We start from the raw sequence: 18433 nt of genomic DNA on the forward strand, positions 1-18433 counted from the left end.
TATCTTTAAATTAATAAATGAAGAAAATACATCATAAAAGTTACATAATTACATAATATATACTAGGGCATTTCTTAGAGGTGATGTAAATAAATCCATCGACAACTACATCACCTCTAAGAAATGCACTAGCATATATATATATATATATATATATATATATACATGCATACATATATATGCCAGCTGTTAAGGTTTAAATAAACATAAATCTTTATTCTATTAGTATAATCTATTTAGGGGGTTAGAATACTAAGATAAGATTATAATTAATTTAAAACTAAAAGTAGGAATCACACAAACACGCGCTGCCAAACACTACCGAGCATCAGTGAAAAAGGCATTATGTATTTGAAAATAAGCATTAAATTAAGCAAAAATAAATTTTAAAAATAATCAGAGGCTAACTCTTTACTTAGTTGTGATAATATTTTTATTTTCAAAAGGTTACTATGCTCCAATTGAATAACAGATTTAATGTAAGGGGAGATAGGAATTGAACATTTTGTTATCAATAGGACAAACAGGTTAGTATATATACATATGTATATACTATGTATAGTATATATATTTATATCATGTATATCATTCATTTTGCTTGGCTAGTATTATATGATACAATCGAGATTGAAAATGATAGGTGTGGGGCTGGGAAGGTGGCTCAGTGGTAGAGCGCTTGCCTTGCATGCCTGAGGCCCTGGCTTTGATTCCTCAGCACCACATAAGCAAAAAGAAAAAAGCCAGAAGTGGCGCTGTGGCTCAAGTGGTAGAGCACTAGCCTTGAGCTGAAGAACTGAGGGACAGCGCCCAGGTCCAGAGTTCAGGCCCCACGACCGGAAAATGATAGGTGTTTCAGGTTGTTATAATAACACTAAACACAAAATGTATTTACTTATAAAAAGCCACATGACTTTTTAAACATATTATTTCCAAAATGGAAACAAAAATCTGTACTGACTAATTCAAAATGTTTCCTCATTTTCAGACATAAATGTCCTGCAAATCACAACTTTTCACTATAGGCACATGCCAATGAAGTAGCATCATACATTATGGATATGTAACTTTTGAGATTATATAATGAAAAGCTTACTCATCTTCAAATCAGGAGCTCTAAACCAGGAGAATTTTTATGACTCTCAGTCATAAGATATTTGTGTCAGAAGAACAGCTTAAAAAGTATCTTTTCAAAACTCTAGACTATAATTTAATTCTCCTAAAACAATTGTACAACATGATAATTTCCTAATACTACAGAACAAAACCAACAGATTATTGGTAGCTCATACCTATAATCCTAACTCAGGAGCGTGAGATCTGAGGATCATGGTTCAAAGTCAGACTGGGCAGAAAATTTTGTGAGAGTTTTTTTTATTGTGAAAATACTGTACAGAGGGTTAGACTTTTATCTCCAATTAACTACCAAAAAGTCAGAAGTGGAGCTCAAGCAGTAGAGTACTTACCTTGCACAGGACAGCTCAGGGACCAGTACAACCCCCAGGACAGGCACTAAAACAAACAAAAATCTTTCATTAGTTAAAACATAGCATAATTTTATACTAGACAAGGTTCCTTAACATAAAAAGTGAAGTGAGATACTATTACAGAAAATAATGATGAACAGATAAAATCAAACTTTATTCATATATGTGCACAAATGATTGTTTTTATGATACACATTACTCTTGAAATCATTTCAAAATGTAATTTGAGCACAATAATCAGAAGGTCATTACCCCCACAGGTTTTTAGATCCAATTTAAAGTTCAAATTATTTAAGAACAACAGCATAATAATGAACAAGGAAGATATCATCGTGGTAATCCACAACCATAGGTTAAAAAATGCTTTGAAGAACATTACAGAATAAAACCCAATTTTCATTGAAAGGAAGATAGGTTTGATTATTGAGCTATTCCAGGTCCTTTCTGCCATAACTTCCCCTTCAAAACGTACATATCAATCTACAAACAAGTGTAAGTTAAATTGAGAAATGTAGCAAAACTAAAATATGATAACACTTATTTAGCAGATGAAAGCAAAAAGAACCAAGGGAAATTAATATTTGTGCACATGCATACAGATCATAGACTGTATGCTTTCTAAATTTATTACAGGGTACATAGATGTTCATGTATTTAAAAATAGCTTTATAATGAGTATGCTTAATCCTGAATGTTTATTCTTTTTATCATTATACCATTCTGAATTTGAGATTAATAAAGAAAGTTTTGTCAGCAAAATAGTTTTATCTCAGTGACCCAGAAATACCATTTCATGGATTTATTCATGCAAAAATACAACAAGTACAAACCAAGCAAAATATATTTTTCTGCCCTTGAGGAAATAATAAAACCAAAGAAAATACTGCAAATAACACATTATATTTTTAACATCTCTTAACCAATAAATAAATATCATTAGGTATTTTATAGTATTTAAAATAAATTTTTAATACTTGTTAGTTAAAGCTTAGCATTTTTTTCTGTAAGTAAAATACAGTTAGTAAAATCATTAATCGTTTGATGACATGTGAATAGATATAGTATATTCCTAATATACATAGTAAAATTGACATGTTTGCCCTATATGATATTAAATTTCTTATACATAATATACAACAGGATCTTATAATTGATATCTGGCATACTCACTCACTTTTACTAACACATGAAAATATGCAGTAACTATGTTCAACCAAATTAAAAAAATCTCAAGCATGTTTTTGCTCTTATATCTATTTTAAATTTTGTGTGAATATACATTTTCTATTATTACGTATTTAAAAACCTTTATGTCCTAAAATGGAATTTTTTCTCTTGATCTTCTATCTTCTGCATCATATAATGATTACAGGTTTTACTTATAGTATGAAAAAATAAAATCATATGTACTCAATAAATAGAAATGATATATTGAAGACTAAATGAATAAAGAAATGAAGATGTGTTCCTTTTAGAATGAGGAAAACACAATTTCTGATTGGAAATAGTGATTGCTGTTCTGATTAGGAAAGTTGCCTTAGTCTTCAGGTACTGTCCCTTCCCACACCCAATCCTCTGGAAGTCTGTAGTCTTCACACCTACACACTCTCATTCACAATGCAGATTTTAGTGACAGATTATTGATAACATGGACCTCTCTAACCTTCAACAATAATTCTGCTGTTTTTTTTTGTTGGTTTTACTATAATTTTATTGCATTTTCTTTATTGTTTCAGATGTTTACATTTATGAAGTTAAATCTTCAGAGTCATTTATAATGCTTAAAAGTCAAATTATATAATGCATTCACACATAAAAATAAAGGCCTATTTAAAATTCATGTCTGAAAGGGACCTAGTATTCTACCTTGAAATGCAAATTTTGTCAGGTATTTGAAGTAGTAGGAAATTTCACATGTGACCCATTGGAGTAAATGGTTGCTTCAGTAGAATTAAACTTTAGGTTATAATAGGGCTGTGGGTTGGAGGGGGAAGAGAATCACAACAGAAAACTTCCTGAAAGAAAGATGCTACCTTTCTCCCCTGTGGTACCATTCAAAGATCACAGAGAGACTGATTAGCCATTTACTTCTAGCTTCTTGTTTTGAGAGAAGAAAATGATGGGAATTGGCTGAACTCTGCAAATTACATTGCCAATTATTGAATCTCTTAAATCTAGCTCCTATGATCCTTTTCCTCTATTAACACATGCAGTTTGTATAGATTGTTATTAATTATATACTTTAGTAATTCACCCAGTGTCTCTCTGATTTCATGTTTTTCAAGATTTTAAAAAGAAAACAAATTACCTTCAAATGTGGCAAAATCAATAAAATATTCATAACTTGAACCAATTACTTAAAAATGGCAGTTTAGAATAATGACTTATAATAAGTTATCAATAATCAGTTTTTCTTTTTATTCAAATTCATAATAAGTTAATTGCATAATAATTATGGATCTTAGTCTTTGCTATATATTTGATACAATCCATATGTACAAACATTTCTGAATTTTAATTGGTACAGTTACATATGTCTTCCATTTTTGTTCGTGCTGAGTGTTCTTTAAAGAAAAGGGTTGGGACAATGTCCAGGCCTAAGTTCAAGCCCCAGGACTGACAAAAAAAAGCTAGCAATTAAATATCTCATTAGGTTAGGTCATATTACATATAATTATTTAAATGAATTATATCCTTTTCTTCAACAGGTGTCAACTGAAACTGTAAAGCTTTCCTTGTTTTTTTGTTTTCAATATTCTGTGGTCTGAACTTTTGGATTTTAGAGTATTGTGTTTAGTAGGCAGGTGCTCTATCACTTAAGCCAGCGCCCAGTCCTGTTTAGTTTCAGCTTTTTTTTTTCTAACACAGTTTCTTGTTTTGCTTATTGCTGTCACTAACAGCAATTATTATTATTATATCCTTCCAATTTCTATGTCTCATAAACCCAGGATTATGGAATTATACCAACATGCTATTGCAAATCTAGACAACTAAGTAGACTATATCCACAAAGAAATAAAACTTTTGTTTCATTCAAATAGTTGAAAACTCTCTTAGCATATTTTGTTTTAAAAACATCTAACCTATTTATTGATTTATCTGTACATGTATTTAGACTCTTTAGTGTTACATATATATATACATATATTAATATGGCTAATGGAATACACATTATGCTCTTATGCTTAGAAATGGTGTTCAGGTAGTTGCAAATCTCTAAATATTAGCAAGAGTCCCCATAGTTTTAATAAAATCTCACAGGTTATATGTAGTTAATTACTGTCCAAAGCACTGCTAATTTATGAAAAATTTAACACACAGGTCAGAAAACATGTTTTTTTCTGAGTATAAGGTAGTTTTAACTCATTCCCATCATTCTAAATAAAAATAAGGTATTTTGGGGAAATTTAATTCACTTTAAATCAAGTTTACTAAATTTTTTCTCCTATTTTAATGAGTCAGCATCATTTAATTTTCTTGTTTAGTTTATTCCATGAAATCTGATGAAGTCAAGTAGTTTATAATAATGTATACATATTTTAATTTGGTATAAAGATTTGGATTAAAAAATATCTATGAAAAAGTATAGGTTTCTCCCAATACAATTTTTTTTTAAATCCTCTTATAAAATTTGTTCAGTATTTTACTACTAGGCAATGATACTGATTTTTGTTTTATTATTTCTTCTGAGTACCCTGTATCAAGCTTTAAAAAACCAATTTCTTTAACTTGCGTAATTCCATGCTAACAATATTTGTTAACTTGAATTTCATTTTCAAATTGTATTTCCTGATACATGTTTTTGTTTGTTTTCTTAACTAGTGAAAAAGGCCATAGATTTTAAATCTAGAGGATTTAAATTGTTTCCAGGGAAAGACAACAGCAACAAGTTTTCTCTCTGTGAGTGCACTCTTTTTGTTACTTTCTCTAGTGAAAGAGTGAAGTTGGTGGTGTCTGTGTTGTTTGTGTGTTTATAACTCAAACGTTTGTTCCTTTACTAAATTAACTGTATTAATATCTAGATAACATGCATGACGGATTTCCAATATTTTACTGTATTAACGCATACATGGAGCTAGTAGGTTTATGTGACAATATCCCAACCTTGGTTTGTATTTGCGAAAATTGATTCTAAATTTCAACATGTAAAGAAGCCTTTTGATCTTCTGAGATGCTGATAATCAAGTTGTGTAATTGCAGAATATGAGATAAAATTAGCACAATTCCTATAATTACTTTCCTGGGGGAATTTTCTTTACCTTATATCATTTTCCACACAAATAGACTTTTCTAAGGAACATTTGCTTTCTAAAAGCAATTTTCATTTAAAAAATAGAGACTTAGAGATAATTTATTAAATCTTTAATTCTCTAGTCTTTGGTAAATGAATTTAATTAATACTATTTATACTTTGGAAAACCTTAGGAAAGAAGCCTGAAATACAAATTATTCTCATAAATTCAGTGCTTTAGAGATCATTTGGTAGACATGCATTTAGCTCAAATTAAACGAATAGCAATAATTTTTCATCTCTAATAACATAAACAAATCTGGGATATTGTTTTTAGTAAAGTTATTTGTGTTTGTTGTATGAATGAATTGTAATTAGTACAAGTGCCTTATCTTAATGCTTTATAAGCATATTAGGAATAAAAACTTGTTATTTCAAATTATGGAAGCTGGATGATTTTGGTCTGTTTCTATCAATAATAATAATCTATCAGCTTTACCAGGACATTCTTTTGGAGATTAAATTGTGAATTGTCTTTGTCATAAAGAAAGTGAAAAAGAAATCATGCAGTCTAAATGATAAAGATATATACTCAATGGAAGTCATTCATTACACTTACACCAAACCAACATTTTACCCCCTATTAATTTATATGTGTGTATGTGTGTAAACAGTAAAATATGTAAATGGAATTTTTACATTGATTATTAGGAAATTATTTTTAATCTCTACATATTATATATTTTATATTTATCCAGCTCTGAAGTGTGATTTTTACATTTTATTAATTAGATTTGAGAATACTAAAAAAAGATAGTAGATATTAAGTGTAAAATGATCAACGTGAGTTACCTGCTTGAAAATCACTCAATCGATAATTTCTAAGAACTTAACTAAACTTATTATTTTTTTTCATATATTTGGCAGGCAAAAGTATATTTTAGAGCTTGGTGGATTTTTGGAAAATGCTACAATATGGTTTAGATAAGTACTTTGGAAAAAATTGTAAATATGTCAAGCAGCTACGAAAGTACTCAAGAAATATGTATGTTTTTATAATAGAAGATACAAATTTTAAATGCCTGATGAGATGATTCTTTTATATTACATTGTTTCATGTCATCTTACAATAAAAGTTAAATATACACACTCAATATTTATTTTAGTATGTTTTTCAAGCTAATATATTTGAATTGAATTACAAGTTACAATGCCAGTTCTCATTTTTATCTTTTTGTACACATATGTTGTAAACACTTCATGCTTCAAACATCACAAATGTTTTAATAAGTGAAGTTTATTTACAATAATTCATGTAGGGGTATCAAGGTGTTAGGTGGAGTATGCACTTATCTATTCTATTTGGCCTATTGCCAAACAGTGAAAGATACAATTTATGGTTTCCATGGGCTGTAATATGCTATGTTACAACTAAAACAACATGCTATGTTACAACTAAAACAAAATTCTGAATATTTGCTTTAAGATTGTTAGGCAAAAAGTTATTAAGAAGCAACAATAGGAATCTATACAACATATATAAGTATATATTCATACATATATACATGTATATATTTTGCACTTATGTATAATACTTTATGTAAAAGCTTTTTTATTTTTTGAGTATAACTAATTCACAAATCAATGAGAAGAATGGATTACAAATATTTCATGATTGCAATATAGCAAGCCAAAAATTATCTTAAAACTTACCACAGTTGATTCTCATTAAATGAGTAAGTGTCTTAAACAAATATTATCTCAAGTTTGAAAGCAAATGTTAGAAAAATGGCAATTTGTATTATTAATTTGTATACTGTTTTCATTTGCTCATCTGTCTATCATTTACTACCCACAAATCAAAGAAATTTTAAAGAAAGATTATTCTATCTGACATTTGTCTTTCAATGGAAAAACTATTCTAAAATAAGTATATATAAATAAAATTACTATAATTAACAGTTAAGTTACCTGGAAAATTATCAGTTGTGTTACTGGCATGAGAGAAGTTAGTAGACAGAAAGAGAATGCACTAGCCAAATCTTACATAGCATTATTGTGGTTTAACCAAGAAATGAATTAACAACAGGTTCAAGGAAATCCATTAGGTTTGTTAGGATATTTCAATTGTGTTTCAGCTTTCTCTCAGCTTTTGAATCTGAACTACAAATGAACACATCCATCCTTTTCTGTTTAAAACAGTAAGCTTTGCCAAATCTACCCTCAAACATTATAGGTTTATAGAGAAAACACAAGACATTTTTATATTGTAAAGTGATTGAATAAAGACCTGATTTTGATGATTTGCAAACATGTCTCATAGTCTCTGACAGATTTTAAACAAAATTATAAAAGGTGAACTTATCATACATGGTTTTGCTTTTCTTTTTGATTTCAAATTCATCTATTCGTTCATCCATGGGATCCATTCATCCTCAGTTCCTTTTGGAAGCCAGTTTAGTAAAGGAGGGAAGGAAACATCACCGCAGCCCTTAAAGCTCCAAAATTTTACTGAGAAGTCAAATGAGCTGAAAAACAATGTGCTGTAGATTATTGAGTAGTCTCTTAAATGAAGCAATTTGACCTCCATGATTTTTGACCCGCTAACTCATTTTTTTTGTAAACATACGACTCAAGTGGCAATGTGAATAAGTGAAAGAGGGAAGGTTAGAGGTGGATTTTATCAGAATGTGCTCTTTTCCATATTTTAAAGTAGATTTGGGCTTACTCAAAATGAACCTTAAGACAACATGTTTGACCCAAGATATTACAGTTTTATGTTTATAATATTTTACTTTAAAATATAAAATACATAAAAAAATGTTCCAAAATTAATATATTACATATGTATATAATTAGGATACTTCCATTTATTAAAAAATTAAATGATTCAATTTTTAAATCCTATACTTTGTTTCATTTCTTTCTTTTCCATTGTTGTGTGTCTGTAGAGGTCTCACACATCAATGACAATAAAGGTAAAAATTACTTTTAAAGAATTGAGGTACATTGGCTCACACCAGTCATATGAGCCTTTAGGAAAGCAGATATAGGAAAGATCAAACTTCAGGGTCAACTTATGGAAAAGTTCCTGAAACCTTATCTCGATGAACAACAAGACTTGGAAGTATGTGAATGCAAAGTTCAGCTATGTAGGAGGAACAGAGAATCACTATTTAAACCAGCCTGAGCAAAAGTCATCGAGACCTTAGGTAAAGACTAACTAAAGTAAAAAAAAAAAAAAAAAAAAGCTGAATAAGTACCTCAAGAAATAGAGTGTTTGTCTAGCAAGTGCAAAGCCTGTAGTCTAATCAAATGCCATTAAGACATGCCTATACTCCCAACTACAGGAGAGATAGAAATGGAAATATCATGAATTCCCAAGCAAAAAACTAAGAAAATAAACCAGTAATGCCAGTTACATGCGAGTTGGAGGTAGGAGGATTGGTCTCCGAGATAAAAACAAGAGCGCACCTGAAAAATAAATGTAAAGGAAGATAAAACAGCTGGGGACATGGCTCAAATGGTAAACCACTTTAACCCTGAGTTAAAAAAGGAAGAAAAACAAGCAAACCAAAAGAACAAGATAAAACTCATAAAGACCTTTGCATATGGATTTCCCACAAGTGATTTATTTTGCAAAGGAAAACATGCAGCCAGTTGATTAAACTTTAAGAGGATTCAAATTCTTGCAGTGATGGAAGGAAGAGACTCTAACTCTAGGATATGCTATGGTGGAAAAGGCTTGACTGAATGAGAGGAACCACATTTGAATATCTTTGCAGCTCTTCACTATGAGCAATTCTGAAATGTCTATAAATCAGAGAAAAGAGAATTAATGTTTTCACTTATTTTATTTCTAGCCTATATAATATCAAACATTAAGTCCACCTGTACTTAAGGACATACTAAGTTTGACTAAGAACAATATCCAAACATATATAAATAACAAGCAACTTGATTATGAATATGTAATATGTTTAATATATTTAATATTTAATATAATAGAATCTGAGAAGACATAAATATAAGTCATAAAAATTATAAATGTGCCCTAAATTTTAAGGAAATACATTTGCAACAATATTTGAAATGTTATAATACAATAATAGAATTTCTGATGTAGTAGTAGTAGAACTCAAGATTTAGATGAGTATTAAACATAAACTGTCATTCATTAGCGATCTGCCATATTCGTAGATGTTTTAATTGCGGCCTCCTTTGCAGCCTCCCACTTTGCATGTGAACCACATTTCTAGCCTAGCCTTTTGCTAATGGTTATTTTCGAGTTGGAATATTGTGGACTTGTCTTCCTGGGCTGGTTTCAAACTTTAATCCTCCAGACCTCAGCCCTTCTCATAGCTAGGATTTTAAGTATGTGTAACTGGTGTCAGCACCAAGTTTCCTTTGAGAATTTCCCTAACACCTCCAAGAGTCAGTTTTCTCACCTAGAAAAGGTGTATGATAATAGTAACTACACTTAAAAATTGTGTGAGAGTCAAATGAGCCATAAAATATGTACAATTATTCCTCACACATAGTACCATGTAAATATTAACCATCATTCTAATTCATGCAAAATATTTGAACCTTTAGAGGAAAAAATGTAAGAAAAACACTATGTAGATTTTTCTTGCTTTTATCCTTTAGTAATATATTCATAAACTACTTATATAAATGGTTTAAAATAGACGATGTATATTATGCTTTAATAGTTAATTCTAGGTCATAAAAACTCTTTCTCATCCTCAACCAATGTTTATAAAAGCACGTTTTAAGAATATATTCTACAACATTATTAGAAGTCTGTCAGATCAGAAAAAGAATACCTTCCATAGAAAGTTCTCACTTTATTGAAAACAGTGTATCAGAAGGTATTGTCAATCAAAGAACTAGAACATATTTATTAAGAAGTTGCTAACCTATCTCCAGACTTGGTGGTTATAATAAAATAATTATGAGTTTTCCTTTCCTCTTTGTCAAGGATATAATCTCTTTGTACAGATTATTAAAATAATGTGAAACTGTTCATTTTAATATGACATAACAATTTCAAATCAAACTTAAAATTATCCAAATAAAATACTACTAGTTATGCTAAAAGATGAATGAGAATAACATGCTAAAATGAATGATTTCTAGGAAGTGAGTATTTGAAGTGAGTATTACAGTATTAGATATGGTTTTAATAGATGAATGAAAAGAAATTGCAATTGAGAGGAGAACCAAAGGCATGCATGAACATATGTGACCAGGAGATTGCAGCAAAGTAAGTGGGGAGTTGGATTTGAGTAATGGTTGCATCTTAGTGAACAGGAAGAGCAGCCATACTCACTGAAAATCTAAGCAATAGTAACTAACCATGTTTGGGGGGATTTTACTTCTCCTCTAGTATGCATAGTAGCTAATGGAGTCAAACTATCCAAGTGGTTAGGTTAAATTTCATACAGAAGATGACAAAGTCAACTTTGAATGCTGATCTACGAGGCTAAGAAAGAATTTGCACCAAATAAGGACACACACACACACACACACACACACACACACACACACATATTAGAGGATCCTAGCATGGGCATTTGTTTTCAGCACTGAGGAAAATACGAAATATGGAGCTCTTTGGGTAAATGCCTGAGCATCCTCTGATCACTAGCTGTTATCCTATGATGCTCAGAAAGAGATAATTTTATGTTAAGGTTCCAGTAGTCTGGTTGTTCTCAATGTATAATTTTTATTAGAAAGACATTGAGATTTATTTAAGAAATTCAGCAACTTATGCCCGCCTACTTCTCTAAATTAGCTGCACTATCCTGTTCAGAAGTCAATCTAGACATAAACATTCAAAAAAAAAAAAAAGCTTTACAAGTGTTTCTAATCCACATTGAGGGATAAGAACCATGGTTATGGTTTATTTCCCTGGAATCTATCCATTATTTTCTTAACACAAGTAGTAAATGTAGTAAATAAGAAAATAATCAGTTATTTTCCAGTTCACTAAAAGACTAAAATTAATAAACATGATTAAAATAGTTCAGAAGTAAAGTTTGAGGGTTCAAAACCTGCTGGAATATATATAGGAGACTCAGTCACAAAATATAAATAAATAGGTAATACTATTCACATTGAAGAAAAGCAAAATCTTAAAGATTAAATTATCCAATGTGATCATAGTTACTGGTAAACATTAAACAATCAATAAACAACCAAATGATAGAAAGAAACTGAAAATGTGTGAATTGACTAAATAAAAGATCATGGGAGAGAGTACTTGAATGCTTGAGAGCAAAGCCATTATTTTTTTCTCAGCTTTGTATGGTATTCCAGTGGTGTGCATTGCAACTTTCACCATTGGTTGACTTTAATCATGTGTGACAAATTTGCTTTGTTGCTTATGAAATACAGAAGCATTTGCAATATTATTTTTTCTTGTTATTTTCCTGTTGCAAATTTAAAAATAATAGGGACCTAAACATATTGTCGTATCTATCTCTGTCCTTCAAATTATTATGGAAAATCTGGCACTGATATGACAAAATATGTTTTACAATTTGAGTATAATTTTAAAAGCATTATTTGTTTAATACATTTATCTTCTAAATAAAATACTTCAGCATGAATATGAGCATTACAGGTAAATTTGGATAGGTCAATAAATAACAAAAATGTTTGATTGGGGGCTGGGAAGGTGGCTCAGTGGTAGAGCGCTTGCCTTGCTATGCCTGAGGCCCTGGGTTCGATTCCTCAGCACCACATAAGCAAAAAGAAAAAAGCCGGAAGTGGTGCTGTGGCTCAAGTGGTAGAGCTCTAGCCTTGAGCTGAAGAGCTGAAGGGCAGCGCCCAGGCCGAGTTCAAGCCCCACGACTGGACCAAAAAAAAAAATGTTTGATTGTTATTTTTGTTCCATAAAAATAGATTATCTTTCCATATTTAAATAATAGTGATTAGGGGCTGGGAAGGTGGCTCAGTGGTAGAGTGCTTGCCTTGCATGCATGAGGCACTGGGTTCGATTCCTCAGTACCACATAAGCAGAAAAAGCAGGGAGTGGTGCTGTGGCTCAAGTGGTAGACTGCTAGACTTGAGCTGAAGAGTTGAGGGACAGATCCCAGAGCCCAGGCCCAGAGTTTAGGCCCCACAACCGGCAAAAAAAGAAAAAAATAGTGATTATAATAGAAAAATACAATGATATGTTTAATGTAAAAATTTAAATTAAAATAATTCCATATTTCTAACTATATATGTTGTCTCTTGTGTTTTTTCTCCTGTGTCATTACAGTAAATGAAGGGGGTATTAAAACAGCCTCCAATTTGTGCCCAGATCCAGGAGAACCTGAAAACGGAAAGAGAATTGGATCAGATTTTAGGTAATATTTTAAATTACTGTATTATTGTATTATTGTATGAGCTAGTCAGTTGTGTGTAACTTACTCTGTCCTGTCAGTCTGAGGGTCTCTTCCTGGAATATGGAATATGTAAGTCAAATTCACCACTCACAATGAGGAGTTTCTTATGAGGTGATGTGTGAAGACTATCAACTAGTCTATAAGCATTCTAAATGTATTCTATTAGTATTATATACCTAAATGTGAAATTTAATTTTATTTCATCATATCATTAGAATTCATTCACTAAATTTATCAACAAATAAGAGAATGTACATAGTACACTATGAAAGCTTTTAATTTGCCTAATCTACCTAAAAACACTTCTTTAAAATGTTGAATTACTAGTGTTTGACATTAGCAATTCACTACTAAAGTATTTGAAGCTCTATTTCAAGGGTTACAGATGTACTGTAATGATAAAACATTTCCATGGTTTCCCTTATTTACAATAACTAGTATATGTCTGAGACAAGCAGAAACAGTCAGATAAGTTGATGTTAGGCGGAATAAACCCCAAGATAAGGACTCAAATGTTTTTTTTTTTCATGCTATTGTTTCTAACATATTTGTAAGATGTGGGAAGGGGAAACAAAGGAGGAGGCAACAATGCTTGATAAGAAATATATTCATTACTTTGCTCATGTAATTGTAACCCCTCTGCATGGTATTTTCACAATAAAAAAAAACATTTTCCTTACATGGTCAATGATATTTCAAACTCAAGTCTAGGTATATCCTTGAGTTTTTGTTTTTGTTTTTGTTTTCTCAAGGCTAGCTAAGGTCTTTGAGCTACAGTTCCAGTTCGGGTTTTCTGGTGGTTAATTGCAGATAAGCATTTCATGGACTTTCCTGCCTTAGCTGATCTCAAATCACAATCCTTAAATCTCAGCCTTCTGAGTAGCTAGGATTGTGGGAGTGAACCACCAGTTTCTGGGCATGTTCCAGGCTTTAAACAACACAAAATTCTAATCAAAACGTTAAATTGTTATTTAGTTAAAAATCACAAACATGTATTTCTGCATGTGTATTATTCACATATTATATAATTTGCTTACTGATGATAATGTTTTTGGTTATACATAGCACATATTCAGTCTTCTCCTTTTATAAAGAGGTATGAAGTATAAATCACTTACTTGTATAATATATAGATGATTTTCTAAAGAATATTCCTAGGAATATTTTCTAAAGAATATTCTTAGAAGAGGCTGAGGCAGAAGGATTTAAGGCCAACCTGGGCTATGTAGCAAAACCCTGTCGCAAAAAAAAATCAAATAAATCTTTTACTATGGATATTAAATATTTATACTTTATAGACCACAAACTGATAAGAATTTTACTGAGTAGATCTTTTTATATGCACTCCTCTTTTGATAATCCAATGTTCCTTATCAGTTAATCATCCATTTGCCTAACTTAAATTGATAGGACTGAAATTTGAACAAATGTCTATAGGTCTCCAATACTCCACACTTTCCTATGGATATTTTATGGTATACTTCACAGTTTATCAATATATTACATTTGACACAAATTATTTCATCTTATTAAGATTGTTTGCTCAGATCTATATATGAATACAATAATGTTTATCATATTGGTATGAGAAGAATGCGTAGTTGATATATCAGTAATAACTATAGTGCATGTGAAGAACATATATATGCAAATGTTATAATGACATATGCATTATTAATAATTATTTTAATTGATTACTTAACAACTATATAAATTGTTTATTGAAACTCATAATGAGGAAATTATAAATTAATAGAAATGAAGTGAACTATAGTAATTTGCAGTACAATGAATGCACCTGCAATTTCAAGTTTAGAAAATAAATATTAATTCACAATTTAAAAAATAAAAACTTAAGTTTCTATAAGTGAAACTAAAGAAATCTGAGGATGGGCAGTAATCCAGGCTTAAAAGGTCACCACTATGCTAATACTAGGAAGATTTTTGTGTCTCATATACTAGGAAGATTTTATGTCTAACCTGAGGGGAAGTAACACTCATGTTCTGAAGAAGACCATGAGCTATTCCAAAGAAGTAAAAAGCAGTGATGCTCATTTCAGGGTACAAATGAGTGGGAAAAATAACACAGAATGAACTGAGGAGAGATGGGGAAGCCACATCCCTTTTGTAGAGAAATAAAATTGGCAGCTATTCAACATAATCTGGACTACACCAGAGATAGTCTTTGTTCTAGATCTATTTTTGTTGTTGTTGTTGTTTTTATTGGTTGTGGGGCTTGAATTCTGGGCTTGGGCGCTGTCCAAATGCTCTTCAACTCAAGGCGAGCACTCTACTGCTTGAGCCACAGGGCCACTTCCAGTTGTTTTCTTTTCTAGTGATTTATTGGAGAGCAGAGTTTCACGGACTTTCCTGCCCAGGCTGGCTTTGAACCATGATCCTCACATTCAGCCTCCTGAGTAGCTAGGATTACAGGCATGAGCCACTGGAGCCGGCTATATTTTTTAAATTGAAAACAAATGTTTAAGACTCAGGGGATTTTGTCCCACAGCTATTCACACACACACACACACACACACACACACACACACACACACACACACACACATACATACACACACAGAGGCTGGAAGAGTTTTAAAGTTCATTTCTTATATTTGGCAACATTAACCACCACATATGCAAAAACCATTTCCCTCTTGGCTGGGCAGGTTGTTGCGTTCATCAAAGTTCCACTCACTTAGGTCACTTACCTAATTTTGATGGCAAGGTGTCCAGAGTTGTAAGAGAGTATCTTAACTGAAACATATTTTCAGTAGATTTGCTTTCTATTTAGAGTAATGGATAGAAAAAAAGTTTTAGGTTAGTACAGTAGAAGTACAAGATGTTAGAGACTAAGACTCTGGCGTCTGCAGTGTTAGACTGAATCAACATGTCTTTTGGTAACAAAAATCTTCATTATTTGATGATAGTTTGTTCTAGACACTGATAAAATCAACAGAAAAAGTATGATTATTCAAGGGCTGGATGGTCTGAAATGGGATAATATATTTACATAAATGCATATTTACATAAATGCATATTTACTGTAGAATTGAGTTCTTTCGAAATTAGAATTTCCAGATAACCTTGATTTCTAAATATACCTATAAAGTTAGCAGAGGATCATTCAAGTCCAAAAGCATTAGGGAACCATCCCGCTGAGAGAAAGAGGGCTAGGTGCATGACTCAAAGAGTAGAGCACCTACCTAATGAGCAAAAAGCCTTGAGCTCAAACCACTACTACCAAAAGAGAAATGATCCTACCGACAATATAAGGAATCTGAAAGTTAAATGAGTAAACTACATCAGATAAAATAGAAAGATAAGAGAAAGTTTAATGTCAACCCCACAACCTGTCCTTCCTAATGGTCATCCCCTGCGTGATATAGGAAGTCATATAGGAAGAAAAAGAAGGAATTCCCTTAAAAGTGAGATGGTAAGTATTGACCAGCATTGAAAAGTGGATGATGAGACAGGAAGTAGTCTCTTGAATTTGACAATACGAGGGCTGTTAATATATGGTTCCTTTGGAATGATAGAGCTCAGAATCAAACCAAGACAAGGTGAAGGTGAGGAACGACATACCAGATGGGTAACATTTTGAGCATTTTTCATTATATTGAGCAGAGTATAGATTCTTTTTTTAGAGATACAAAAGAAAGAAACATGCTTGCTGGATACTACAAAATTGTCCTATAGACAGGAGTAGATAGATAATATAGGACATAGAGGCCATAATAAAGGAACATCATTTTATCAAAGAGAATTAATAGTATTAGAAGAACAAGAGGAGGAAAAATACATTTTTATAAATGAGTGGAAATTACAGCTTGAAAGGCTGGCAAATTTCTTGATGAAGATATAAGAGTTCACACTTAATATTTTTAATTTGGAAATCCTGTTTCAAGAAAAAATATCAAGGAGAAACTATCAGGGAACAAAAATGGAATAGATGGGAAAAGAGGGTTGAAACTGAAAAAAAAGGGGGGGGGGAAATAGTTGTTACCAAGAGTGAGAGAGCAAACTTTATATATAAATGCTTTCTTGTTGATTAATTTGAGATAATGATCATGAATCTGCTTAATTAGATGGTTTCTATCCAGCAGTACTGACCATTCCAAATATAAAGGAAAAAAAATAGGATTGGGTGGTAAAGTTTTGTGCACAGTAATTATTTCAGGCAGACAGATTTGAAATAGATCTATAGTAAAGATAACTTCAAGCAGAGGTGTAAATGGGTTACATTGTCTTTCAGGGTAGGTATCAGCAATACAGATGTTACTGCTTCTGTAGCAGAAGTGGAAGTCATAATTCTCATGGTTCAGAGGAGAAAAGAACTCAAAGAATTTTTTATTTACTGTTGAAATATCCTCATTTACATCAGTTATTCACAACTCTCTGAGAATCACATCAATGATGAAGAAATAAAACAAATCCGCAAAAGATACATAACATTATGATGTATTTTTCAATGGGTCTTCAATTCCCAAGACATTTTCTCATTTGGACATTAATATCCCCCAAAACAATTAGCTTTCCCTGGCCTTTGAACGTCAAAGGGGAATTCGGTGGTGAGACCCCATGCATCAACTCCTCCATCTCTAGTAACCATAAGTTTTTGTTTTTTGGTTTTTTGGTTTTTTTTTTTTTTCTTTTTGGTAGGTCGTGGGGCTTGAACTCTGGGCTTGGGCGCTACCCCTCAGCTCTGCAGCTCAAGGCGAGCGCTCCACCGCTTGAGCCACAGCGCCACTTTCGGTTTTTCAGTGGTTTATGGTTTTCTAGTGGTTTATGAGAGATAAAAGTCTCACGGACTTTCCTGCCCGGGTTGGCTTTGAACCGTGATCCTCAGATCTCGGTCTCCTGAGTAGCTAGGATTACAGGAGTGAGTCACTGGCGCCCAGCCCCATAAGAATTTCTAAGAAACCCATGTTAAGATTGTCTAGTCCCTCTGTCCATGCCATTCCCCACAACAAAAGTATGAAACTGGCAAGGTGTAATTCAATCTGCCCTGTGAAAGATACTGTGAAGAGCAAGAAAGGAAAAGCTGATTATAGGAAAATATTATAAGAAAATATTAGGGGGGTGATATTGTGAGTTTGCAGTGTGTCCATAACACTAGCCTGTTGAGTTGAAACCCCTTTGTAAGATAGTAATAAAGACAAGAAAATATCTGACTATAGATTTCAGTCTCAAAATACAAAAAAAAATATTTGTAAAAGTTAAGAACAAGAAATCAAAAGTCTACCAACAGCCAAACATTTCATGCAGAGATACACTCTACTGATAGTGTACTCTCAAGTCATTTCCTAGCTTCTTGA

General features: G+C 31.8%; 1 protein-coding gene across 4 annotated transcripts in view; it reads left to right on the forward strand.

Annotated features, from left to right (window-relative positions):
- Csmd3 (CUB and Sushi multiple domains 3) overlaps nt 1-18433 on the forward strand; it is a 926836-nt gene that overhangs the window by 373636 nt on the left and 534767 nt on the right. For 3 of the 4 annotated variants that reach the window (XM_042673149.1, XM_042673151.1, XM_042673150.1), the window contains 2 exons: nt 5307-5384; nt 12989-13076. In XM_042673149.1, coding sequence (XP_042529083.1) covers nt 5307-5384; nt 12989-13076 — 166 coding nt within the window. The remainder of the gene's footprint in view (nt 1-5306; nt 5385-12988; nt 13077-18433) is intronic. The other variant, XM_042673152.1, reaches the window with a different exon arrangement.

The sequence above is a fragment of the Dipodomys spectabilis genome, unplaced genomic scaffold (genome assembly GCF_019054845.1).
Source record: "Dipodomys spectabilis isolate Male_0828 unplaced genomic scaffold, ASM1905484v1 ptg000783l, whole genome shotgun sequence".
In the NCBI taxonomy this organism is placed as follows: Eukaryota; Metazoa; Chordata; class Mammalia; order Rodentia; family Heteromyidae; genus Dipodomys; species Dipodomys spectabilis.